The 26592-nt window shown below is 42.4% G+C and overlaps 1 protein-coding gene across 1 annotated transcript in view; it reads left to right on the top strand.

Annotated features, from left to right (window-relative positions):
- The first annotated feature begins 449 nt into the window (after positions 1-449).
- Positions 450-26592, top strand: part of AATF (apoptosis antagonizing transcription factor) — a 122480-nt gene continuing 96337 nt past the window's right edge. Inside the window, exons 1-4 of the mRNA XM_030185632.1 lie at positions 450-609; positions 4484-4672; positions 4893-5150; positions 6092-6229. Coding sequence (XP_030041492.1) covers positions 465-609; positions 4484-4672; positions 4893-5150; positions 6092-6229 — 730 coding nt within the window. The 5' untranslated portion in view covers positions 450-464. The remainder of the gene's footprint in view (positions 610-4483; positions 4673-4892; positions 5151-6091; positions 6230-26592) is intronic.

Genomic DNA, 26592 nt, shown 5'->3' with positions numbered 1-26592 from the left:
AGCATTTTTAGCGCGTGCTAAGCATTAACATAATATTCCTATGAGCATCTACACAACGCGCGCTAAAAATGCTAGCACACTTTAGTAAACAGGGCCCTAAGCTAAGCAATAGAGGGTGAAGGGAATAGCTCCAATACTGAAACTTGAACCCACCACACCTCAATAAGGCAGCTCCTTTAACCACTAGGCTCCATCATATTCTAAATCAGTCATATTATATTAGTCCAATAAAAAGGCATCAAGCACAACTTTTTTTTGTTAAACATTATTTTCTATGCAGCAAAGAAACAAAACAAAAAAAAATCACATCATGAACCTTCACACGTTTGCTTACTGAACAGCTGTAGCTGTGCAACATTTACCTAGTGGGCTCATATAACGCCTTGGGTGTTGGGTTATAAAACTGTTGCCGAAAACGCATGCGCCTCCTCAGCATTGCAAACGCCAACCCGGACGTGACGCACATGACCTCACGCGACGCGACGTCACGTCGTTTTGTAAGTGTTCCATGCCGGCAGGATAGTATGGCGGCCTCCTTACTGCAGCAGTTGGAGAGTTTGTTGAATCCTTTACCGGCCTCCACGGACCCCGAGGACGACCCTGGAGATGGTGTGTGTATCCAGGAGGGAGGGGTCTGGTTGGGGTTAAGGGGATTTTGGGGGGAGGCGAACCACAAGTGAGTCTGAGGTACTCGAAGAGAAGTTATATTAAGCAGTTCTAAATAAATAAATAGTGAATCTGTTTGTATGCTGGAGGCCCCGATGTTGCTAGTGTTTCTTAGACGAGAATCCGGTCTTCCGTGAAATAAGGTCTGAAATCCCTCCTGCCCACCACCTTTAGCTTCACACAGCATAAAAACGATATAGCTGCTTAACCCCGCTTGTTAATTCCTAGGAAAATGAAAGACAAACTTTGTATATGGGTGACGCTGTTCTAAGGTACTTTTCCTGGCAGCCCAGTGGCCAGTGCTGCTTTAGGAAACATTTCAATTGAATTAAAATTGGTTACAATTTGAGTAACAATAACATACTGGAACTATTCCTTTTCCCCTCCCTCCCTGCAATGTAACACACCACAAAGAAACTTTTTGTGTGTGTATATATACATATACAGTGCACTCCATTTAAGTGCATGCTCTGTTTAACTGCATGGCGTACTTTGGTCCCATTTTTGGCACCATCAGTTTCTATGGGGACAAACCGGTTTAGTGCACCACTGATAAGTGCAAAATTCCCTTATATGCATGGTTCAAGACCGCTCCTCTGCAGGATAGACTCCGCATAAGCGCGTGCATGGAATATGGAAGCCGATTGGCGCATGACAACCAACGAGATTTCAAATTTACTGCCTCCTTAACTGCCATAGGCAGAATAAGCGAAAGAATGCTGTTAGAGCGTGCACCGGGGTGTCGTCATTACGGCGGAACTGTAAGACTTTAACACTGGCTGAACGAATAGAAGTTCTTAAAAAATGAGAAAACAAAGCCAAACATCTATTGCTAAAGAATATGGTGTCAATCCTAGTCAAATTTCACGTGTCTTGAAGCAGAAAGACCAGCTTCTGGAAGACTGGCAAAACAATACAAATCCACAACGGAAACGAAAACAGGCAGGAAAAGCTGAGGAGGTAGAAGATACTCTTCTTCGGTGGTTTTCTCGAGTCAGGAGCAGACAGTTTCCTGTCAGTGGTCCACTGCTTATGGAGAAAGCTAACCAGCTAGCTGAAAGTCTTGGACTAACTGAATTCAAAGCCACTGTTGGATGGTTGGAAAGATGGAAGGAGACGAACAGCATAAAATTCAAGAAACAGCATGGTGAGAAACAAGATGCTGATGACTTTGGTGCTGAAAATTGGGTTGTTTCACTTCTTCCTACCATCTTGAACGAGTTTGCACCTCGTGACATTTTCAATGCTGACAAAAATGGTCTGTACTGGCGAGCGATTCCTGATGGAACACTTGCATTCAAACATGCTGAAACTACTGGGGGTAAAACATCGAAGGACCAACTGACGATCCCCCTTTGCTGCAATATGGATGGGAGTGAGAAGTTGGAACCCCTCATCATTGGAAAGAGCAAACAGGCCCTTTGCTTCAAGAAAGTTAAGCAACTTCCTGTGTCATATGAGGCTAACGCAAATTCATGGATGACTGGGGAAATTTGGAAGCAGTGGCTAAAGAAGTTAGACACTAGAATGCGGGCACAAAATCATCAGATTTTGCTGCTTTATGATAATTATGCTGCACACAGGGATGACGGCTGTTTAACGTCAAGGTGGTCTTCCTGCCACCAAACACTACCTCTCTGATTCAACCTCTGGATCAGGGCATAATAGCCAATTTCAAACAACATGATCTGGCTCTTGTGCTACGTCGTCTGATGAGCGTTATGGATGACCAGATTGGCAAGGATAAACGTGCTGTTGAACTGGCTCATAATCTATCACTGTTGGATTCCCTACTTATGCAGAAAGAAGCCTGGAATCATGTTACACAGGCAACCATTGTGAACTGCTACAAGCGGGCAAGCTTTGTTAAGGATGTGGAGGGGGATGCAGCTGTTGCAAACTTGTCAGATGAAGAGGTTATTGACATACAAGCCGGTGTTACTGAAGAGGAGTTCCATCGCTACATAGCTGTTGATTACGATGTACAAACAGCTGAAGACAGCACTGATATCGAGATATGCACCTACACGCAGGCAACAACGGCTGATGATGGAACAGATGATGAAATGAGCAGCGAGGCACATGCTGATGAAATTCAACAACCTCCTGTCACTTTTGCAAGAGCGCTGGAGAGTTTCAACAACGTGCGGGCCTATCTGGAGGCCACTGGATGTCAGTTCTATGACAGTTTTTACCGTCTGGCAGATATAGAGGCATATTTTCAAAGCACTTAGCCTTCCAAAGTTCCATAGGTTTCTATGGAACTTTGGGAGGCTAAGTGCTTTGAAAATATGCCTCCTAGTCTATGGAACTCACAGACCCAAGAGTGTACAGAGGACTATAACTGATTATTTCAAGTAAAGCCTAATGTCAATTAACTGAGACTATATACTGTATATATAATAATAAACAGTACTGTACATATGTTTATCAGATGTCAAGCTTCCTTGGGTCACAACGGTTAAGTGCATGCTCTGGTTAACTGCATGCATTTCTTTGGTCCTAGACCCTTGCACTTAAGTGGATTGCACTGTATACACTTTTTAGGACAGAAACTTTTTCCTTCCCTTCCTATCACCTCAGTATGGCAGCATAGTAAATGATAGCAGATAAAGACCAATTTATAAGCAGTTATTTAATCAGAGTATTAAATCATGATGTACACTGTAATAGAATTCAATATTTATTTGTTACATTTGTACCCCGCGGTTTCCCACTCATGGCAGGCTCAATGCGGCTTACATATTGTATACAGGTACTTATTTGTACCTGGGGCATTGGAGGGTTAAGTGACTTGCCCAGAGTCACAAGGAGCTGCCTGTGCCTGAAGTGGGAATTGAACTCAGTTCCTCAGGACCAAAGTCCACCACCTTAACCACTAGGCCACTCCTCCCAAGCAAAAACAAATAGCAGTATTTCTGAAATGGCACAGTCCAGTATGTATTCAGTGCCTTATACTGCTATTTATTTTATTGCATACCTTATATCTAATCATTTAATTCAAAGGATTTTCTAAGTAAAAAAAAAAATGTGCATTATGCAGTGCTTCTGTTTTTAATTTAAGAACAATATGATCTGTTCTCAAAGTAGTTTTAAACTCTTTGATAGAATATACTGTACTGCTCTTCAATGTCAGAAGCTATATTTCTCCCACTTTAGCTGCTTGTTTAAGATTCTAGTGCAGTAATGCTGCATACCTTTGTTCCCGGTACAAAAAGGTTATGGCGGTAATTTTGTAAAAGTCACCTAAAGTTAGAAGCTAAAATTCTAAACACAAATTCTGTATCAGCAATTTTGTGCTTAATTGCCATAGAATACTTGCATAGGTGTGCATTTTAGTACCTAACTTTAGTCGTGAGCACTTACTCCATGTCAAAGGCTGGTGTAAATGTTCACTCCTAACTGCAGTTCTATGTGTAACTCACAGTATTTTATAACCTTAGCACTGGGCATGCCCCTCCCATATCCACACCTCCCTAGCAGTTGTGCACTAAAGGAATTGTGCACCAAGTTTCTAGATTACTGACTAAAGATAGTTATGTGCATAATTGCAAATTAGTGGTAGTTAGCATCAACTCCAATTATTGTCAGTTTGCCTGCAAGATTATAGAATTAGGGGTATATGATTAAACTGAAACTCATAGCAATTTCCAGGATAAAAGGCCTAGAATGCTAAAGTCGGTGCCAAAATAATATTCCTAAGGGTTAAAGGTTACGGACGGGTATCTTAGATCAGTTGTTTGGTTATTCATTCAATCTACAGAACATCGTTATGAGGATGGTAAGAACATATCTGAAAGTCTTCTTTATTTTGCAGAAACCTTTGCAAGAGTCATTGATAAGTTTGATGAAGGTGAAAACAATGATGATACTCTGCCAGTTGGTAGTATACGGAAGCATGCTGCCATCTGTCTGTCTGACAATGACAGGCGCTATTCTGGGAGAGCCACAACACGAAAAGCTTTGAGAGAGGACTTTGACAAGCCATTACTGCTCGAAGCATCAGGTGAGAAATGAATTATCAGTGTCCAGCTTTCATGGGCTATGTGGATCTCCTTGATGGAACTGGCTACCTAAAGCTGCATGAATGTCACACTTTCCCTGTAAGCATCTGAACCCAGATGCCACATGGCTACAGTACACAGTGCCAGCAGTGTAGATGACGTGCCATAAAGAAATAAATTTGGTATTTCCAATACATAAGGCAGTTTTCCAATTTTTCATAGATGAACAGGTAACTGAGGAGGAGGAAGAGAGTATACAAGGGGATACCGACGATGATGAAGGCAGTGAGGAGGAAAAGGAGGAAGAAGGAAATGATAGCCTAGACGAAGACTCAGGTGAAACAGAATCTACAGATGAAGAAAGTGAGGAAGATGTGACAGAGGAGAAAAAACATGCGGACAGTGGCGAGCTCTTGACTTTCTCTAAAGAAAATGGCACTCTGGAGGCTGAAAAAGGGCAGGCTGTCAAAAACCAAATAGGTTTGTATATGTTGCTTAACTTTATGTAACCCACTTATATCTGAGTTATATAAAAATTAAGAGAATTAGTATTTGTTGACATACTCCCTTGATTAACATTACCCTGATCTGAATGCGACAGGGCTCAATACAATTCTAGTGAAAATATTACTTGGGCAGTCGGAATGGTAGTGTCTTTAACCAAAAAGCTTTGCCAGGCAGGCAGGCACTTAAGGAAGAGGAATGAAATGTTAATGTGCCACATGATAATGTTTGAGAACTGCCCTTGAATTTGTTGTTAAGGCTGTATTCCATAAAGCAAAACAAAGTAATGTATCTCTACAAATAAGAGGTTTAGAGCATAGAAAAACAACCAGTTTCTTAATGTGCAGTATTTATTTTTCTGAAATCTTCAGATGTCTTTCAGAAAATCTTTAGAGAACAGTAGAGATTTCATATCTGTGGTAGGGAAATGCTGTGTTATCCAAGTGCTGTAAAGTGCAAAATGTAGAATTGCCAGCGTGGCTACTGCCAGGCTCCTTGAGATCAGCTGTTGTAGTTGGTTACCAAGCATAAGTGCCAGTACAGTGACTCTGGATGTCCCTGTGAACACTTGCCAGAGGTTGCCCTATCGCTGACTGGCATGAGTCACAGAATTGTTTAAAGGTCAAAGATCTTATGTCCAGCAGATGCCTGGTTTCTCTCAACAATATAAAGCTTACAAAATCAGTAGAGACTGATCAGAAACCATGAAAAGAAAAACTGAAAATCATCACATTTTGATAAAAGCCAAAAGTAGGAGGCAAAATCATTAATTTCCTAAATGTGTGGTTTGGCTGTTTTTTTGACTCATACTTTCCAAATAATAAACCAGAAACTCTGTTTTTATGGTAACCTGTTCTGAGTGGCTTTGTAAGGACGGGATAAATATGCAAATATTTTCTCTTATCTCTTTGGTAAAGCACTTTGGGACCAGCTTCTGGAAGGACGAATAAAAATACAGAAAGCTCTTCTTACAGTCAGTCAGCTGCCACAGCCAGATGTTCTTCCAGCTTTTAAACAGATAGGCGGGACTGAGTTTTCCAGCGCACTGAAGAACAGTAAGAACCTATCCTGTACTCTTTCGCCTTAACTACTGTTCTCTTGCATATATGTGTTAACAGCTTTCAGTTTGGTGCACAGTTATGCAGGGCCCCATTGTCTTCCTCCACATTGTACATATACAGTGGTGGAAATAAGTATTTGATCCCTTGCTGATTTTGTAAGTTTGCCCACTGACAAAGACATGAGCAGCCCATAATTGAAGGGTATGTTATTGGTAACAGTGAGAGATAGCACATCACAAATTAAATCCGGAAAATCACATTGTGGAAAATATATGAATTTATTTGCATTCTGCAGAGGGAAATAAGTATTTAATCCCTCTGGCAAACAAGACCTAATACTTGGTGGCAAAACCCTTGTTGGCAAGCACAGCGGTCAGACGTCTTCTGTAGTTGATGATGAGGTTTGCACACATGTCAGGAGGAATTTTGGTCCACTCCTCTTTGCAGATCATCTCTAAATCATTAAGAGTTCTGGGCTGTCGCTTGTCAACTCGCAGCTTCAGCTCCCTCCATAAGTTTTCAATGGGATTAAGGTCTGGTGACTGGCTAGGCCACTCCATGACCCTAATGTGCTTCTTCCTGAGCCACTCCTTTGTTGCCTTGGCTGTATGTTTTGGGTCATTGTCGTGCTGGAAGACCCAGCCACGACCCATTTTTAAGGCCCTGGCGGAGGGAAGGAGGTTGTCACTCAGAATTGTACGGTACATGGCCCCATCCATTCTCCCATTGATGCGGTGAAGTAGTCCTGTGCCCTTAGCAGAGAAACACCCCCAAAACATAACATTTCCACCTCCATGCTTGACAGTGGGGACGGTGTTCTTTGGGTCATAGGCAGCATTTCTCTTCCTCCAAACACGGCGAGTTGAGTTCATGCCAAAGAGCTCAATTTTTGTCTCATCTGACCACAGCACCTTCTCCCAATCACTCTCGGCATCATTCAGGTGTTCACTGGCAAACTTCAGACGGGCCGTCACATGTGCCTTCCGGAGCAGGGGGACCTTGCGGGCACTGCAGGATTGCAATCCGTTATGTCGTAATGTGTTACCAATGGTTTTCGTGGTGACAGTGGTCCCAGCTGCCTTGAGATCATTGACAAGTTCCCCCCTTGTAGTTGTAGGCTGATTTCTAACCTTCCTCATGATCAAGGATACCCCACGAGGTGAGATTTTGCGTGGAGCCCCAGATCTTTGTCGATTGACAGTCATTTTGTACTTCTTCCATTTTCTTACTATGGCACCAACAGTTGTCTCCTTCTCGCCCAGCGTCTTACTGATGGTTTTGTAGCCCATTCCAGCCTTGTGCAGGTATATGATCTTGTCCCTGACATCCTTAGACAGCTCCTTGCTCTTGGCCATTTTGTAGAGGTTAGAGTCTGACTGATTCACTGAGTCTGTGGACAGGTGTCTTTCATACAGGTGACCATTGCCGACAGCTGTCTGTCATGCAGGTAACGAGTTGATTTGGAGCATCTACCTGGTCTGTAGGGGCCAGATCTCTTACTGGTTGGTGGGGGATCAAATACTTATTTCCCTCTGCAGAATGCAAATAAATTCATATACTTTCCACAATGTGATTTTCCGGATTTAATTTGTGATGTGCTATCTCTCACTGTTACCAATAACCTACCCTTCAATTATGGGCTGCTCATGTCTTTGTCAGTGGGCAAACTTACAAAATCAGCAAGGGATCAAATACTTATTTCCACCACTGTAGGTATGTCCGTGGTGAGGGCGATTTTCCAAAGTCATTTACCTGGGTTTTTAGACTGTGTGAAAAGCCCATCCTTTATATGGTACAAGTGCATGGGGAATAATAATGCTGGAACATAGCCATGGGTGGGCTTGGACACAGCTGCTTTTAGGCTCAGGTCCACACTGGTGGGGATCTCCAAGGACCGCCAGCTGAAGATATCCAAAGGGCCCCCAGAACGCTCTTCGGTCAAGTTCGGCAGTGTTTCAGAGCCGCCAATGCCAGCACCCTTCAAATGCTCCATTCGTACATAAAAACTGAGCGGGTGCTAAGGAGAGCTCTGGGGTGCTCTGATATCTTCAGCTGGTGGGGCTTGGGGATCCTGTCAGCTAAGGTATTTAAAATTTCAGTGTCAGCTCCTGGGTTAGGAGAGCCAATGCTGAAGGGGGGAGGGTTGGGGGGAGGGCATATTAGGTATTGGCATGGAAGATATGGTTGAGCCAAGGTTAAAATGTTGTCAATACCTTATGTTACAATGGATAAAAAAGGAGATTCATGGGGAAAGCGGGTGGTGGGGGGGAGTTATAATTAGGTACGAGTTGGACGTAAGTTGAACAGATTGGGGGGAAGTGTACTTGGCAATAAGACAATGTTTGATATTGGCTTTGTGGTTGATCACATCTAATACTGGTATTGATAATGCAATCTTATGTACCACAGTTTTATATTAATAAAAAAAGTTTAAACATAAAATTTCAGTTGAGCTGGGAGATTTGGGGTGGGGGGGGGGGTTGCAAAGAATGGAGGTGGGCAGTGGCAGAAAGGAAATTTTGCCCATTGGCCCACACAAAATTTGTAGTTTGGTTGCGCGACTAATGTGCATAGTTTTTCCATGGAAAAAGTAGGCAGGCTTAGGTCAGGGGAAGCAATAATATGCATAGTTCTGCACTTTCAGAATTCTTGTTAGATCCTCGCAGGTTCTTAATACTGAGACAGTTTCAAAGGGAAAGTATTTGTTTGTTTTTCTTTTGAGAATTGGTGCACCTATCAACGTGATCTTTGAAAATTGCCCCATATGTATCCCAAACTGCTAAATGGTGACTTTTAATGGACTGCTGACAGCATTTAGACAGCCATACACAGCAAAACTGCATATGGTGATCCTAATTATATTCTTCAGTTCTTAAGCAAACGGCTCTCCTTGCTTGTATGTTCATGCTATCAGATGGTGCTCTTGTTTCTGACTCTGATGCTCACCATACTTGATGAAACCATATAAATTTATTTGTCTCCGTGGTTTTCTTCTCTTTTTGTTAGCCTGTACTGGGCAACAGTGGCATGAGTCTTCATTTGCAGTTACACAGGGAGTTTGCCCTATTAAAAAAAAAAAAAAAATGTTAGCCCAGACCTTGTAGTTATGGTCCTTAATCAGGAATCATGGGCTACAATTCCTCCTGGAATCCAGTATGTGTGCATCCTTGTTCAAACCAGTAGGTGATCAATGGCTGTGATTCTCTTGTCCCTTGCTGTGGCATCCATAGAGGGGAATAATCGAACGGCGCCGGCGAAATTGATGGCTGGCCATCTTCGGGCCCGGCACTGTAAGCGGGCGGAGCCAAGTGTATTTTCGAAATACGCTTGACGCCGGCCGAATCGCTCGCCGGGTTTAGATGAGATGGCCGGCTCCGATTTTCAGCTGTAATGGAAACCGGACCCGGCCATCTCAAACCTGGCAAAATGCAATGCATTTGGCCGTGGGAGGAGCGAGCATTTGTAGTGCGCTGGCCCCCCTGAAATGCCTGGACACCAACCGGGCACCCTAGGGGGCACTTAAAAAATCTTAAAAACAAAATTAGCTTCCTGGTGCATAGCACCCTTCCCTTGTGTGTTGAGCCCCCCAAATCCCCCCAAAACCCACTACCCACAAGTCTACACCATTACCATAGCCCTAAGGGGTGAAGGGGGGCACCTACGTGTGGGTACAGTGGGTTTTGGAAGTTTTTGGAGGGCTCAACATTAACCACCACAAGTGTAACAGGTGGAGGGGGATGGGCCTGGGTCCACCTGCCTGAAGTGCAGTGCACCCACTAAAAACTGCTCCAGGGACCTGCATACTGCTGTCAGGGAGCTGGGTATGACATTTGAGGCTGGCATACAGGCTGGCAAAAAATGTTTTAATCTTTTTTTTTTTTTTTTTTTTGGGAGGGGGGTTGGTGACCACTTGGGGAGTAAGGGAGGTGATCCCCGCTTCCCTCCGGTGGTCATCTGGTCAGTTGGGGCTCTTTTTTGGGACTTGGTCCTAAAAATACACGGACCAAGTCCGCCCGGTGAAATACGCGTTCGAGCCGGCATTTTTTTTTTTCATAATAAGGTGAAGCCGGCCATCTCGTAACCCCGCCCCGCTCCGCCCCCTTCCTGCCTTCGCTACCCTACCAACACGCCCCCTTGAAGGTTGGCCAGCGCCGCAATGAAAAAGCAATTGGGGCCAGCCAAAATCGGCTTTCGATAATACCGATTTGGCCGGGTTTGAGAGATTGCCGGCGATCTCCCGATTTGTGTCGGAAGATCGCCGGCGATCCCTTTCGAAAAAAAGCCTGATAGTCTCAGCTGGTTGAGGAAGCAGTAGCTAGGCTAAAGAACTGAACCTGGGTCTTCCACGTGGCAGCACTGCCATAGAGCTTTTGGGCCAGACCTGCATAACATTTATAAATATTTGCTGGAAGACTTCATGACTGATCCAGTCAGCACAATTTTTCATTTCTGCTGTGCCATTGCTCAATTGCTAGAACCAGTAACAGCAAACTGGAACCTTAGAAGGTGTTAAAGTATCACTCTAATTTGTTTAAGATATAACAAGGCATATGCAAAACAAACAAGAACTTCTTATTGAAAATATTTATACATCATGTGGGATTCCTAGCCCCAGGGGCTGTAGGCAACTTCTGTCCTCGGTGCACCAGGTCTGTTTTTTTTTTTTTTTTAAGAATATCTGAAATGTACAATTTAAGTGGATCCATGAATCATGTACATGCAGATTTTGGCTGGTTATTCCTAGTGTCATGTAATGCCTCAGCATACCCCTAGCTCACTTGGGTAAACCATCTGACACTTGGAGAGTCCAGTTAAGCACTGCTCAAGCTCTGCTTGACCTGTGCCATTCCCCTATACTTGCAGTTGTTACCCACCAACTGTTAATTTTAACGTTTATTATGTTTCAACATACATATTTTGATTGTGATCTGATCTGGTCATGTAGTAGAAAGTGAGGAATGTATGATGTGCTGAACTGGGTTCCAGTGTGCCTTGAGGTTAGCTGTTCCTTGCTGATTTCTAGGGACCTTAAGGCTTTACAAAACCCAAGAGTATTACAATTACTACAAATAAACAGACCAAATGCAAAAAAAAGTCACAGACACAACTGAACAATTTATTAAGAATTGTCTTTCAGCAAACAAAGAAAGGAGATATTACTATCTAAGATTTATTTTAATTGCCAGTGCCCAGGGCAGCTCCAGCAGATCTGTTTACAAATAGTACAGGGTCCTAACACAAGTTTTTAGTTGGGTGCATTCCTTTTTCAGAATTGAGATTTCTGGTAAACTCTGGGCTAATTGTCTCTGGAGTTGATGCTGCAGAACCAATCCTAACTCAGGACACTGACTTCCTGACCAATAACATTTCATAACCTTAACACTCACAGAACATTAATTACAACTTCTGAGGGAAAGGCAAAGAATGCTTCCATTTTCAGTTAGCAGGCAAACCCTTTATTCCCTACTGATTCAAAGGAGAGTCTGCCCGCTGCCAGGGATTGCAGAAGAGAAGTCAGGAGGTCACTTGTATGGGTACTTAAGAGTTTGCAAGGGAGAGGAATCTCTCACTAAGGAATATAAGGAATCGCAGTTCTTACTTTGTAACACCTAGCAAATAGCCCGAAACATTTTAATTTTCAGACTTTCAAGTGGCTAGTTCCACATTTGCATACTTGTAAACTTTAGATATCCAGAAGCTGCTGCTGAGAACTGTTGGAATAGATCTGCAACATCACTTGTGTGTTGAATTCACATGGAACTTTACTATGATAATAACGGCCTGCAGAAGGACCGAAGAACTAGAAGAAACAAAGCAAAGATTAGGAGACCAGTTTTGTGATAGGTCTGGGCACTTTGTGTAGTTAATTTGCAGCTTTGAAGAGATCAAGGAAGCCAAACGGCAGTGGTAATGACCTGACCTTTCTGGGAATGGAGTACTATTAATATATTTAACAAGGTGCAATACAGATGGCAGCAGACACACTGTTCATTGGGAGCTGGAAATGCAGCATCACTGGAGACCTTTAACAGGAAAAAAAGGATGTCATATTTTTTTATATTTTGCAAATCCCAAGTACAGACTGTTAAAAAAAACTAGTATGCCTGGACAGTACAGGATAAGGACTCGGTTTAGTTCTGCATATATTAAACTTTGGTACGTTTGGACAATGTAATTATTTTGACCTTTTGTGTAAATTGTCATTATTTAAACCATGTTTAATGTAAGGCTGTTGGATTATTACAATTTTTAATCTTGATTTAATCTCACAAAAAATTCTCTCTCTCCACCTCACTGGCTGTTTCCTAAACTTGCCTGGATCACAGACAGCATCTGTAATGCAAGCAGGCTTCCTCTGCTGGCCCTGAGAGCCTTCCTAAAGCCACATCCAACCTCCCCTGATACATCTTTCTGTTTCTGAGAGGGAGGGATGCAGGAAGAGACTCGGGGCCAGCAGAGGAAGCCTGCTTGCACTGCAGACGTTGCTTGTGACCCAGGCAAGTTTAGAAAATAGTCGGGGGAAGGGGAGAGAGAACTGCCCGATAGCTAGGGGGGGGGGGAGGTCAGAGGTTCAATGCTGCCCCTAACTGCTGTTTGATCTCGATTTAAAAAGTTTGAATTGTGGTTAATCAAAACTTGTTAATCTTGAGCTCACTGTTCTTGAGCTCTTAATCTGACGCTCTTGTTCCCTTCTGTTTATATGCTTGGATCTGTGCTGGCTGTTTGCAGCCTGACCTCCAGGTGTTAAATAGAATGTGTGTTTAAAAAAAAAAAAGGAGGGGTACAGAATAATTGATTTCAGACCTTCATATTTCTTTAAAGCATCCACTGCCCCTGTTTAACTGCTCTGCACCTTGCTGAGTACAGTTAAAATCACAGATGCCATTTCTGACCTGCAAGAATGAACTGTGGTGTGCTAAATATTTTCTTTCAATAAGTATCATGACATGAGAGGATATTCGCTACTTGAGAATGCCAGCTAATGACATCTGCTTCTTAACAAACACATTCTAGTCTTTGAATTCTTTTGCCACTCTGCAGTACTCCTTATTTATTTATTTTTTTTAAACATAGATTTTACCCCTTAGTAACTTTAGTGGTCTCTGTATAGCCTTGGATGGCCAAACACAAGCGATTAGAAATCCCATGTCTGATCTCAGGGCTGAAGAGTTACTCTCTCTGAAGTGTACTGTCAGCCCTACTAATTGCTGGTAGGGGTTGCCACTGTATTAGCAGTTGAACTTTTCTCCTTCCCTAGGCATGAGTATGCCAACTCCACGTCACATCCAGGCACAATTGGCTTTGGAAATGTGTTGTCTTACATTTTTTTTTCCTTGGGAAAATGAAATGCACTTTTAAGCAGCCTTTCTCTCTGTGTACTAAGTGATGTTACATAGCTCGGCCAGTTTTAGGCTCCACGTTCTGCTCAGTGATTTACTACAAAATTGCTTATAAATGGAGGCAGAAAGTGTTTTGCAGAGCTGGCAGCTTTCAAGCCTAGCACCCATTTGTCACCCAGCATTTCCCTTTGTGTATAGAACAAGAATTAATTAGGCTGCGCTGTAGGAAAAGTTTATGGCCATAATTTATATGGGATGAGTTGCTGTTAAAGAGGCAGTACAGCTTCAGTTAAGTGTTCTTATTTTTCTTTTTATGTTTTCTTTTTTTCCTTGTAATTTCAAGTATTTTGTACAACTGTTAAAGCTGCAGTGCATTTTAACGGAAGCTGGTTTTGCTCAACCAGAACAGTTGTTTGTAAAGTAGAAAACAGTTGCCCATCACACACTGGATTGTAAATTTTATGTAATAGAAAGTACCTGAAAAAATATAAATGTGTGGGGGGTTTTTTGCCCACTTTGGAGGTGATTTTAGAAGTTAGACGTCATTTGCACAGGTAGAAAACTGATTTACCCATATAAATGGGCCTACACGTGTAAACATGCACAAACTTGAAGCAGAGCTCTTTGCGTGGACTTCTTTTTATTTATTTATTTCATTTATAGCCCATATTATCCCAGTAGATGTTCAATGTGGCCAACAACTTACTGTGATTAACAGTACAAAAAGTAGTAATAAAATAAATTAGGATTGAGTAATTACAATCAAACATATAAATTGCGAGTGACCGTACTCACCTGCAAATGCGCAGTAGAGACTTTCCCTCTCTGTCCTGCCCCCGCTTCAATACATGATGACGGGGGCGGGACAGAGAGGGAAACTGTGCGAAGGGGAGGGAGGGAGGGAACTGCCGAGGTCGCTACCGCTCCCCCCCCCCCCAACCAGAGTCACCGCCGCCGCCCCCCCCCTCCACCCGGCCCGGGCCCTCTCTTCGCAATTCAACTTACACGAGGGCGGGACACAGGCAGAGAAGGAAGGCCAACGGCAGCTCAGCTGATCTGCTTGCTGCGGTTTCGGCGCTGTAAGTTGAATCGCGAAGAGAGGGCCTGGGCCGGCGACTCCGGGGGGGCGGTAGCGGCGACCACGGGGGGGAGGGGCGGCGACCTGGCGAGGAGGGTAGCTGGAAATCTCGCCCGTTTTAATGGGCATAACAGCTAGTATATAATATGGAAACAAATGTTAGACACAAAAAGGTAACAATTTAGTCATCCATGTATAATAATTATAATGGAACTGAGAAATTGAATAATTGTACAATTAGGGGTTTAAATTAATTATCATCCATTAGAAATTTAAACAGAGAGGCTTTAAGGTATTTCTGAAATATCAAATAATTAGGTTCCCATATGATGAATTTTGGGAGGTAATTCCACCATTTAGTACAGAGTAAGAGAATCCTGACATGTAAGTTGACTTGTAGATCACATTTTTGCAACTGGGATAGTGGAGGGTTAGATAATCTCTTGAACTAGGGCGAGCATTGCGAAGGGGGAGATCAGTTAAAGGTTGCATATAATCGGGGTTAAGCCATATAGAGTTTTGAAAACAATGTACATAGTTTGAATGTTATTCTGGCAAAAGGGTTGCACTTTCAAATGTCGTAGCCTTGTAGACTAATCTGGCAACTGTATTTTGAGCTGTCTATAGTTTTTTTTTATTTTTTATTTTTTTTCAAGGAAGATGCCTTACAGCCAGTATAAATGACATTACAATAATCGAAGTGTGATAATACTAATATATTTGTACAAAGGCTCTAAACATAATCATTAAGGAAGAGATACCTGATTCTTTTCAGTTTCCACATTGCTTTAAAGGTTTTTGTAATGACTGCTTGGAATTGGATGTCGAGCAACATGTAGGAATCAATTATTATACCAAGTATTATACCAAGTATCTTTAGTTGGCACTCCAGTGGATAAGTTCCATTATCAACTGTGAAGTTGTGATAGTTTGACACGGTAAGGGTTAGGTGATAGTGGAAATTTTGTTGTCTCTCTATTCAATTTTGGTTTAAAGGTGGCGGCCCAATTCTCCATCAAGTCTAGACCAGATTTAATAATTGAACTTCTTCAATAGAATCTTTGAAAGGGATGTAGATGGTTATATCATCCGCATAAATAAAATTGTTATAACTATGGGTATCGAGCACCTTTCCTAAGTGGGACATCATCATAATGAGTAAGATGGGTGAAAGGGAGGGATCCGCGTGGGACTCCGCAGTCTGGAGCCCATTGAGGGGAGATGAAATTAGGAGATTTGACTTGATTGGTTCTGAGAATTTTTAAAATCTAGATCCTATTTAGGACAGACCCTTCTATACCTAAGTTGTCCATTAGTAGCAAATTATGGTCTACCACATTGAATGCACTTGACATTGTCAAATTGCATAAGGATGATCTTCTTGCCTAGGCTAATTTCTTCCTGAAGTTAGCAATTATTGTGGTTAGGACTGTTTCCGTGCTGAAATTGAGTATGTATATGTATTTCTTATCTTGCAACGGCTGTACATGTGTACTTCAAATTTCCACCACTGGCATGTACACCTACACTGAATCGTGCAGAACTGTCAGATAAATTATTGTTTGGACATGAGGTTTGGAGGTTTGATTGAGGGGGTAGTTATACTTCTTCTATGGTGTTTCAAACTTCTTGATAAGGTGCTTCTAGTTTTGGAGCTTTGTTTCTTAATTGACTCGCTGTGGAAGTTTTGCAAAATCTGCCACATGTACAAAGCCCCAAATGATGGCACATTTTATTTAACCTTTTTATAAAAGAGCTTTTCCTGTTGTATGTGTCACCTTACCACATTTATTGTTCTTGTACCTTGTGGGGAAATTCTATATATGGCGCCTTAAAAAAAAATCAGCACAGAAATCAAATTCCAGCTAAGCATATTCTATAAGCGGTTCCTAGATTTAGGTGCAGTATATAAAATATGCTTAGTTGATATCTTAGCACTTAAAACTACCTCCATTTACACCAAAGAAAACACATAAATCCCAGTGCATAGGTTTATGCACAGTGGGCCATATTCTATAACTACGCGCGTAAATTTCAGAACGCCCATTTCCCCACCCATAGCCGCACCCCTTTTGCCTGCTTGCATTAGAAATTAGGCACACTGAGTTGCAGAATATTAAGTGCTGTTTTCAAGGCTAATTAGCTTGTTAAGCTAATTAAATTACGCACGTTGTTATAGAATACGCTTGGGATTCGGCACTGATCTCTAGGTGTGCTATATAGAATCTGTAGTTTATATGTATTACAAACAGCAAGTCTTTTGTAAAATAAGCTACACATTGTGAATGTCCTGTCCTGGACTTCCCTTTTCTGATCCTGTTAACCCATATAAAATAGGAGCTTCAATTGCTGGTTTAATTACCGTGCTTTTGAATCTAGAGATCTGGAGCAGGAAAGTGACTAGATATTCTTTCTGGTCATGCTGTTTCCATGTACATAAATAGTACATCGGCTCACTTCACGTAGAGGAATACTTTAAACAAAAAAAAAATCCATCAAGAATAAGATGGAGAGAGCTAATTGCCCTTTCAAAAATATCCTTATATATAAAATTTAAAATACTAAATTCTTGGACTAATATTCAAAGCAATTTAACCATCAAATGGCTCCTGGCCGGATAAATCGCTGTTCGGGCCTAACCAGTCATTTTTAGCAGCATTTAACCAGTTATTGACACTGAAAAAGGCTCTAACCGGACAATCTCAACACTGGCTGTTTTGGGGACGTTCTTGGGGCGGAATCGACACCTGGCAGGTAAAGTGCCGATATTCAGCACTTCACTGGCCAAGGTCATTACATAAATAGGACCGTATAAGAGTCGGTCTTTATGCGGTGCCCTATAGGTGGTTAAATGCTGAATATTTCACTTAACCGGCTATATTTTTCCAGCTCAGCAAACCTGGAAATTCAATGTCGAAGCCCAGGCATGGCCCGACATTGAACTTCTGAGCATAACGCCAGTGGTGGTCAGCAACACATTGAGTTCTGCTGGCTGAATGTCTGGCCCTCTTCTTTATATAGGACCATGTTTATAAATGCTGAACAGGTGCTAGGTGCCACACAAACCATTTTATTCTTGTGGGTCACATGGCACTTAACACACATTAATGTCAGTTAGTAAACATAGCCATAATGTTGTCCTCTTGTTAACCTACCTACCACTTCTGCTTTGTGGCCCTGGAAGCATTCTACTACAGCTTACCAGAGCTGTGGAGTCGGTACACCAAACCTTTGACTCCAACGCCTCTATTTTTCTACTGTCCGACTCCTGCTGATATTAGGCTTAAAATTTTTTTATTCTGGATCTAAAGGGAAGGGAATGGGACTTGATATACCGCCTTTCTGTGGTTTTTGCAACTACATTCAGAGTGGTTTACATAGTATGTACAGGTATTTATTTGTACCTGGAGCAATGGAGGGTTAAGTGACTTGCCCAGAGTCAGAAGGAGCTGCAGTGGGAATCAAACCCAGTTCCCCAGGATCAAGATTCACTGCACTAACCACTAAGGTATTCCTCCACTCCTAAAGTACTGGTAAATGACTTACAGTAGAACACCGATTCTCTGAATGATGATCATCCGAATTTCCAATTATCTGGACCCATTATCTGCCAATACCTTCCCAGCCAATCCTCATGGTCCACACACAGAAAATCCCTGCCCTTTCCTTTTCCGGCCCTTTCCAGACTCGTACGCAGCAGATAAAAGCCCTTTCTGCCTTTCTCTTGCGGGGACATGGCAGAGGAAACGGCCTTGCTATCGCTGCTTGAAAATGGAAATAAAAAGCGAAAAAGCCACGTTTTGTCATTAAAAGAGAAAATTGATATTGTGGAGAAATTAAGAAAGGGAGTGTTGTGGAAAAAGTTGGCACAATATGGTGTAGAAACATCAACAATATCAGACATAAAAAGACAAAGTGAGGCTATTGTAAACTACGTCTCAGTTTTGAAAAAGATGAAGGGAGTTGTTCCAGAAAAACCATGAAAAGGTCACCTATTGAAAAGGTAGATAAAGCTCTATATCTTTGGTTCCTGCAAAAAAAGATCCTTGGGCCATCTGATTTGTGGGCCACTATTAAGAAGGAGATAGAGCAGCTTTTAAACTAGAAATGGGGGGAAGGCCGACAGTCGCTCAAAAGAGCATGGTTCGGGATAAGGTATCTTTCAAAGATATCACCATAACAGGGAAGATAGAGTATCCTGATAGTGAGGTTGCAAAAGAGATTGTAGTAGATCGGGTATCTTTAAATAACAATAAAAATCAGACAAAAGATTGCCAATTAATACTGTCAAGTACTAAGCATGATGTACTTAGGAACAACAAACATAGTTTGAAATGTCTATATGCGAATGCCAGGAGCCTAAGAAATAAGATGGGGGAGTTAGAATATATTGCACTAAATGAAAAATTAGATATAATAGGCATCTCTGAGACCTGGTGGAAGGAGGATAACCAGTGGGACACTGTCATACCGGGGTACAAATTATATCGTAGTGATAGGGTGAATCGGATTGGTGGAGGGGTAGCATTGTATATTAACGAGAGCCTTGAATCAAATAGATTGAAAATTCTGCAGGAAGCAAAACACTCCTTGGAATCACTGTGGATTGAAATTCCATGTGCAAAGGGGAAAAGGATAGTGATAGGAGTGTACTACCGTCCGCCTGGCCAGGACGAACAGACGGATGCGGAAATGTTAAAGGAAATCAGGGACGCAAACAAACTGGGCAACACAATAATAATGGGGGATTTCAATTACCCGCATATAGACTGGGGTAATGTAACATCTGTACACGCAAGGGACATAAGATTTCTTGATGAAATCAAGGACAGCTTCATGGAACAGCTAGTTCAGGAGCCGACAAGAGAAGGAAAAATACTAGACTTAGTCCTTAGTGGTGCTCATGATCTAGTGCAGGGGGTAACGATACGAGGGCCGCTTGATAACAGTGATCATAATATGATCGGTTTTGATATTGGCATTGAAGGAAGTGAAACTAGGAAATCAAGTACGCTAGCGTTTAACTATAGAAAGGGTGATTACGACAAAATGAGAAAAATGGTGAAAAAAAGACTGAAAGGAGCAGCTCGCAGAGTAAAAAACTTGCATCAGGCGTGGATGCTGTTTAAAAACACCATCCTGGAGGTTCAGGACAAATATATTCCACGTATTAGAAAAAAGGGAAAAAAGACTAAACGTCAGCCGGCGTGGCTAAACAGTAAGATAAAGGAAATCATTAGAGCCAAAAAACAATCCTTCAGAAAGTGGAGAAGAGAACCAACTGAAAGTAACAGGATAGATCATAAGGAATGCCAAGCCAAATGCAAAGCGGAGATAAGGAGGGCAAAAAAGGACTTTGAGAAGAAATTAGCGTTGGAAGCAAAAATACATAGTAAAAACTTTTTTAGATACATTAAAAGCAGGAAACCGGCCAAAGAGTCGGTTGGGCCGCTGGACGAAAATGGTGTTAAAGGGGCGATCAAGGAGGACAAAGCCGTAGCGGAGAAATTAAATGAATTCTTTGCTTCGGTCTTCACCGAGGAGGATTTGGGGGGGACACCGGTGCCGGAAAGAATATTTGAAGCGGGGGAGTCGGAGAAACTAAACAAATTCTCTGTAACCTTGGAGGATGTAATGGGTCAGTTCAGCAAGCTGAAGAGTAGTAAATCACCGGGACCTGATGGTATTCATCCCAGAGTATTAATAGAACTAAAAAATGAACTTGCGGAGCTACTGTTAGAAATATGCAATCTGTCCCTAAAATCGAGTGTAATACCGGAAGACTGGAGGGTAGCCAATGTTACTCCGATTTTTAAGAAAGGTTCCAGAGGAGATCCGGGAAATTATAGACCGGTGAGTCTGACGTCGGTGCCGGGCAAGATGGTGGAGGCTATTATTAAGAATAAAATTGCAGAGCATATACAAAAACATGGACTGATGAGACAAAGTCAGCATGGATTTAGTGAAGGGAAGTCTTGCCTCACCAATCTAATGCATTTTTTTGAGGGGGTAAGCAAACATGTGGACAATGGGGAGCCGGTTGATATTGTATATCTGGATTTTCAGAAGGCGTTTGACAAAGTGCCGCACGAAAGACTCCTGAAGAAATTGCAGAGTCATGGAATCGGAGGTAGGGTATTATTATGGATTAAGAACTGGTTGAAAGATAGGAAGCAGAGAGTAGGATTGCGTGGCCAGTATTCTCAGTGGAGGAGGGTAGTTAGTGGGGTCCCGCAGGGGTCTGTGCTGGGTCCGTTGCTTTTTAATGTATTTATAAATGACCTAGAGATGGGAATAACTAGTGAGGTAATTAAATTCGCCGATGACACAAAATTATTCAGGGTCGTCAAGTCGCAGGAGGAATGTGAACGATTACAGGAGGACCTTGCGAGACTGGGAGAATGGGCGTGCAAGTGGCAGATGAAGTTCAATGTTGACAAGTGCAAAGTGATGCATGGGGGTAAGAGGAACCCGAATTATAGCTACGTCTTGCAAGGTTCCGCGTTAGGAGTTACGGATCAAGAAAGGGATCTGGGTGTCGTCGTCGATGATACGCTGAAACCTTCTGCTCAGTGTGCTGCTGCGGCTAGGAAAGCGAATAGAATGTTGGGTGTTATTAAGAAGGGTATGGAGTCCAGGTGTGCGGATGTTATAATGCCGTTGTATCGCTCCATGGTGCGACCGCACCTGGAGTATTGTGTTCAGTACTGGTCTCCGTATCTCAAAAAAGATATAGTAGAATTGGAAAAGGTACAGCGAAGGGCGACGAAAATGATAGTGGGGATGGGACGACTTTCCTATGAAGAGAGGCTGAGAAGGCTAGGGCTTTTCAGCTTGGAGAAGAGACGGCTGAGGGGAGATATGATAGAAGTGTATAAAATAATGAGTGGAATGGATCGGGTGGATGTGAAGCGACTGTTCACGCTATCCAAAAATACTAGGACTAGAGGGCATGAGTTGAAGCTACAGTGTGGTAAATTTAAAACGAATCGGAGAAAATTTTTCTTCACCCAACGTGTAATTAGACTCTGGAATTCATTGCCGGAGAACGTGGTACGGGCGGTTAGCTTGACGGAGTTTAAAAAGGGGTTAGATAGATTCCTAAAGGACAAGTCCATAGACCGCTATTAAATGGACTGGAAAAATTCCTCATTTTTAGGTATAACTTGTCTGGAATGTTTTTACGTTTGGGGAGCGTGCCAGGTGCCCTTGACCTGGATTGGCCACTGTCGGTGACAGGATGCTGGGCTAGATGGACCTTTGGTCTTTCCCAGTATGGCACTACTTATGTACTTATGTATTAGCTAAAAAGGCAATGTTTTTCAATAAGCAGCTTCAGGGAGATTCAGACTTCAAAGCCAGCACTGGATGGCTTTAAAATTTCAAGCACCGCAATGCTATAATCTTGTTTTCTTTACAGAAATTTGATATGTTCAGTTATCCGGATTTATGATTATCCAGACCCCACCCTCTGCAGAGGATAGTCCGGATAATCGGCGTTCTACAGTATTTCCAAGTATTTTAGATCCATGACAAACAGAGAGACATCGAGATATAATGATAAATTTACCATATATTATAATTTTTATATTTTTTTTATGTTGAAAATTCAAGTTGGTACATTTTTTTTCCCAACTCCACCCAAAAATTACTTTCGATTCCATAGCCCTGGAGCTGTCAGTTGCACGTTCAATAGCCAGTTGACTGCAACGGCTTTAGGAACACTTCTTTCAGGCTACATAAGCACATAAGTAGTGCCATACTGGGAAAACCAAAGGTCCATCAAGCCCAGCATCCTGTTTCCAAGAGTGGCCACTCCAGGTCACAAATACCTGGCAAGGTCCCAAAAAAGTACAAAACATTTTATACTGCTTATCCCAGAAATAGTCTAATAATGGTCTATGGACATTAAACGTCATCTGCCATTTAGACTCCCAGTCTTGTAAGGTCCTCTTGTAATTTTTCACAATCCTCCCGTGATTTAACGACTTTGAATAACTTTGTTTCATCAGAAAATTTAATTACCTCACTAGTTACGCCCATCTCTAGGTCATTTATAAATATGTTAAAAAGCAGCGGTCCCAATACAGAGCCCTGGGGAACCCCAGTAACTACTCTTCTCCATTGAGAATACTGACCATTTAACCCTACTCACTATTTTCTATCTTTTAACCAGTGTTTAATCCACAATAGAACACTACCTCCTATCCCATAACTCTCCAATTTCCTCTGGAGTCTTTCATGAGGTACTTTGTCAAACGCCTTCTGAAAATGCAGATACACAATATCAACCGGCTCACCTTTATCCACATGTTTCTTCACCCCTTCAAAGAAATGTAATAGATTGGTGAGGCAAGATTTCCCTTCACTAAATCCATGTTGACTTTGTCTCATTAATCTATGCTTTTGAATATGCTCTGTAATTTTGTTCTTAATAGTAGTCTCTACCATTTTGCCCGGCACCGACGTCAGACTCACCGGTCTATAATTTCCCGGATCTCCTCTGGAACCTTTTTTTAAAAATCGGCGTTACATTGGCCACCCTCCAATCTTCCGGTACCATGCTCGATTTTAAGGATAAATTACGTATTACTAACAATAGCTCCGCAAGCTCATTTTTCAGTTCTATCAGTACTCTGGGATGAATACCATCCGGTCCAGGAGATTTGCTACTCTTCAGTTTGTAGAACTGCCCCATTACATCCTCCAGGTTTACAGAGAATTCATTAAGTTTCTCCGACTCGTCAGCTTCGAATACCATTTCCGGCACCGGTGACCCACCCAAATCTTCCTCGGTGAAGGCCGAAGCAAAGAATTCATTTAATCTCTGCGCTACGGCTTTGTCTTCCCTGATCGCCCCTTTTGCTCCTCGGTCATCTAGCGGTCCAACCAATTTTTTTTTTTTTTTGCCGGCTTCCTGCTTTTAATATACCTAAAAAGAATTTTACTATGTATTTTTGCCTCCAACGCAATCTTTTTTTCGAAGTCCCACTTAGCCGTCCTTCCTTATCAGCGCTTTGCATTTGGCTTTACATTCCTTATGCTGTTTTTTTAACCACGCCGGCTGTCGTTTGGTCTTCCATCCTCCTTTTTTTAATATGCGGAATATATTTGACCTGGGCTTCCAGGATGGTGTTTTTGAACAGCATCCACGCCTGATGTAAATTTTTGACCCTCGCATTCACTCCTCTAAGTTTTTTTTTTTTTTTTTTTTTCCACCGTTCTTCTCATTTTATCATGTCTCCTTTTTTAAAGTTAAACGCTAACGTATTTGATTTCCTATGTATACTTCAAAGCTAATATCAAATCCGATCATATTATGATCACTGTTATCAAGCGGCCCCAGCACCATTACCTCTCACACCAGATCATGCTACAAAAGTGATTGTGGTTGTGTGAAGTTTAGATGAGGACAATAAGAAAGAATCGGAGCTCCTCCATTGTCGGTGGGGTATCGCCACACCCACTGTGTGTTATTGCAGTTTTAAAAGATAAAGAAGAGGGTATTTATATAACCAATTGAATTCAATTGTTGATGTTTAGATCTCGCCCTTGAAAAAAAGAAGACTGCCCCCAAAGCACAACACATGAACAAAAAAAAAATTGGAGGAGACCAATGTGAAACAATTTATTGATAATACTAAAGACATGTAAGATAGTATTATCAATACATTTTCCCCTGGCTGGAATTATATTGATATAAGATCTCACCCTTCCCAGTTTTCTGCTAACATAGAAGGGCTCATGTATTCCTCAGTTTATAATGTGAGAATTTATTTATTTATTTATTGCACTTGTATCCCACATTTTCCCACCTATTTGCAGGCTCAGTGTGGCTTACAAATACCTGTCATGGCATTGCCATTTCAGGGTAAAGAAATACATTTGTTGTTACAAAGATGTCGAGAATAACAAGGTTTAACATATCAATATATTCAAACAGTTATAGAAAGGAAACAGTTATAATCAGGAGTCGTGATGGTATATTGTGGTTAGTTATGGATTCTCATGGTAAGGTTTAGTGAAGAGAGAGGTTTTTAACGATTTACGAAAGTTAGTTATTTCATTAATTGTTTTTAAGTATTTTGGTAGTGTATTCCACAATTGTGAACTCCTGTAGGAAAAGCTGGACGCATGTGTTAGTTTGTATTTTAATCCTTTGCAACTGGGGAAGTGTAGATGAAGAAAAGTACGGGCAGATATTTTAGCATTTCTGGGTGGGAGGTCCACTAGGTCATGCATGTATGATGGGGCATCTCCGTAGATGATTTTATGAACTATTGTGCAAATCTTCAACGTGATACGTTCCTTAAGAGGGAGCCAGTGTAGTTTCTCTCTTAGGGGTTTTGCATTTTCATATTTTGTTTTCCCAAATATGAGTCTGGCTGTGGAAGTTTGGGCGGTTTGTAGTTTTTTGATAATCTGTTCTTTACATCCAGCGTAAATTGCATTGCAGTAGTCCAGGTGACTTAGTACCATCGATTGTACCAGGTTTTGGAAAATGGCCCTCGGGAAGAAAGGTTTTATTCTTTTGAGTTTCCACATGGAGTGGAACATTTTCTTAGTTGTGTTCTTCACGTGGTTTTCAAGTGTGAGATGTTGATCTATGGTAACTCCAAGGATTTTCAGAGACGGGGAGGGAAAAGTTTGAGGTGGATATCGCGGAGAAGTTTTTTGTGTTATATTGTGAGGTAAGTATAAGGCATTGTGTTTTTTCTGCTTTAGCTGAAATGCATCCGCCCAGGAGTGCATGATTTGGAAGCTTTGGTTGATCTCATTGGTAATTTCCTTTAGATCGTGTTTAAACGGGATGAAGATTGTGACATCATCTGCATATATGTATGGCTTGAGTTCTTGATTGTCTAGTAGCTTGGCTAGAGGTATCATCATCGGGTTAAAGAGGGTTGGTGAGAGGGGAGATCATTGGGGGACTCCACATTCAGGTGTCCATGGGGCTGATGTCGCTGTTTTGGTTGTTACTTGGTAAGATCTCATTGTCAGGAATCCTTTAAACCAGTTAAGAACGTTTCCTCCAATCCCGAAGTATTCCAGGATGTGCAGAAGTACTCCGTGTCTGACCATGTCGAAGGCACTGGACATGTCAAATTGCAACAGAAGTATGTTGTTGCCAGTTGCAATTGTTTGTTTAAATTTATTCATTAAAGTTACCAATACCGTTTCTGTGCTGTATTTCGATCTAAATCCTGATTGAGATTCATGCAGAATTGAGTGCTTGTTTAGGTAGTGAGGCCCTCATGAACAAAAGCAAACTCTGGCGCTAGAGGCTGTTAACGCCATACTAGCGCCAGAGTTTGCAGCCGACCCATGATCAGAGCCCTCGAGCGCCTGAAACAGCGCACTCAAGGGCTCTCAGCGCAAGTAGCATGCAAATGCATGCTAAACAGGGCTTCTAGCGCAATTAGCTTGCAAATGCATGCTAATTGGCGCTTAACGCATTCATCCCCAATGATCAGCGACCAGCGCGCCAAAGATTGGGTCCGAGCTGGTGTTAGATTTTGCGGATCATTGGGGAGGAATGGTGAGCCCTGTCCAGCATGCAGTTGCATGCTGGCAGGCCCCCCTTCCCCCCCCAAGACAAACTCGAACAGGGGGCTGGAGGTCCGGTGGGTCTCCAGCCCCCGAAACCCCCAGAAATCGTTCTTCCATCGACGGGGGGGGGGGGATGCTGGAGGTCCGGTGGACCTCCAGCAGCCCACCCCAAATCCTCCCCCCAGCGTTGTCTTTAAATTCCCTGCTGGTCCGTGGTGTCGGGGGGGGCTGGAGGATCGGTGGGTCTCCAGCCCCCGAAACCCCCAGTAATCGCTGGTCCATCGACGGAGGGGGGGGTGGTTGCTGGAGGTCCGGTGGACCTCCAGCCCACCCCAAATCCTCCCCCCAGCGTTGTCTTTAAATTCCCTGGTGGTCCGTGGTGTGGTGAC

The sequence above is a fragment of the Microcaecilia unicolor genome, chromosome 13, assembly GCF_901765095.1.
Source record: "Microcaecilia unicolor chromosome 13, aMicUni1.1, whole genome shotgun sequence".
Lineage (NCBI taxonomy): Eukaryota > Metazoa > Chordata > Amphibia > Gymnophiona > Siphonopidae > Microcaecilia > Microcaecilia unicolor.
The sequence above is the reverse complement of the archived record's forward strand: the minus strand, read 5'-3'. Positions and strand labels throughout refer to the sequence as shown.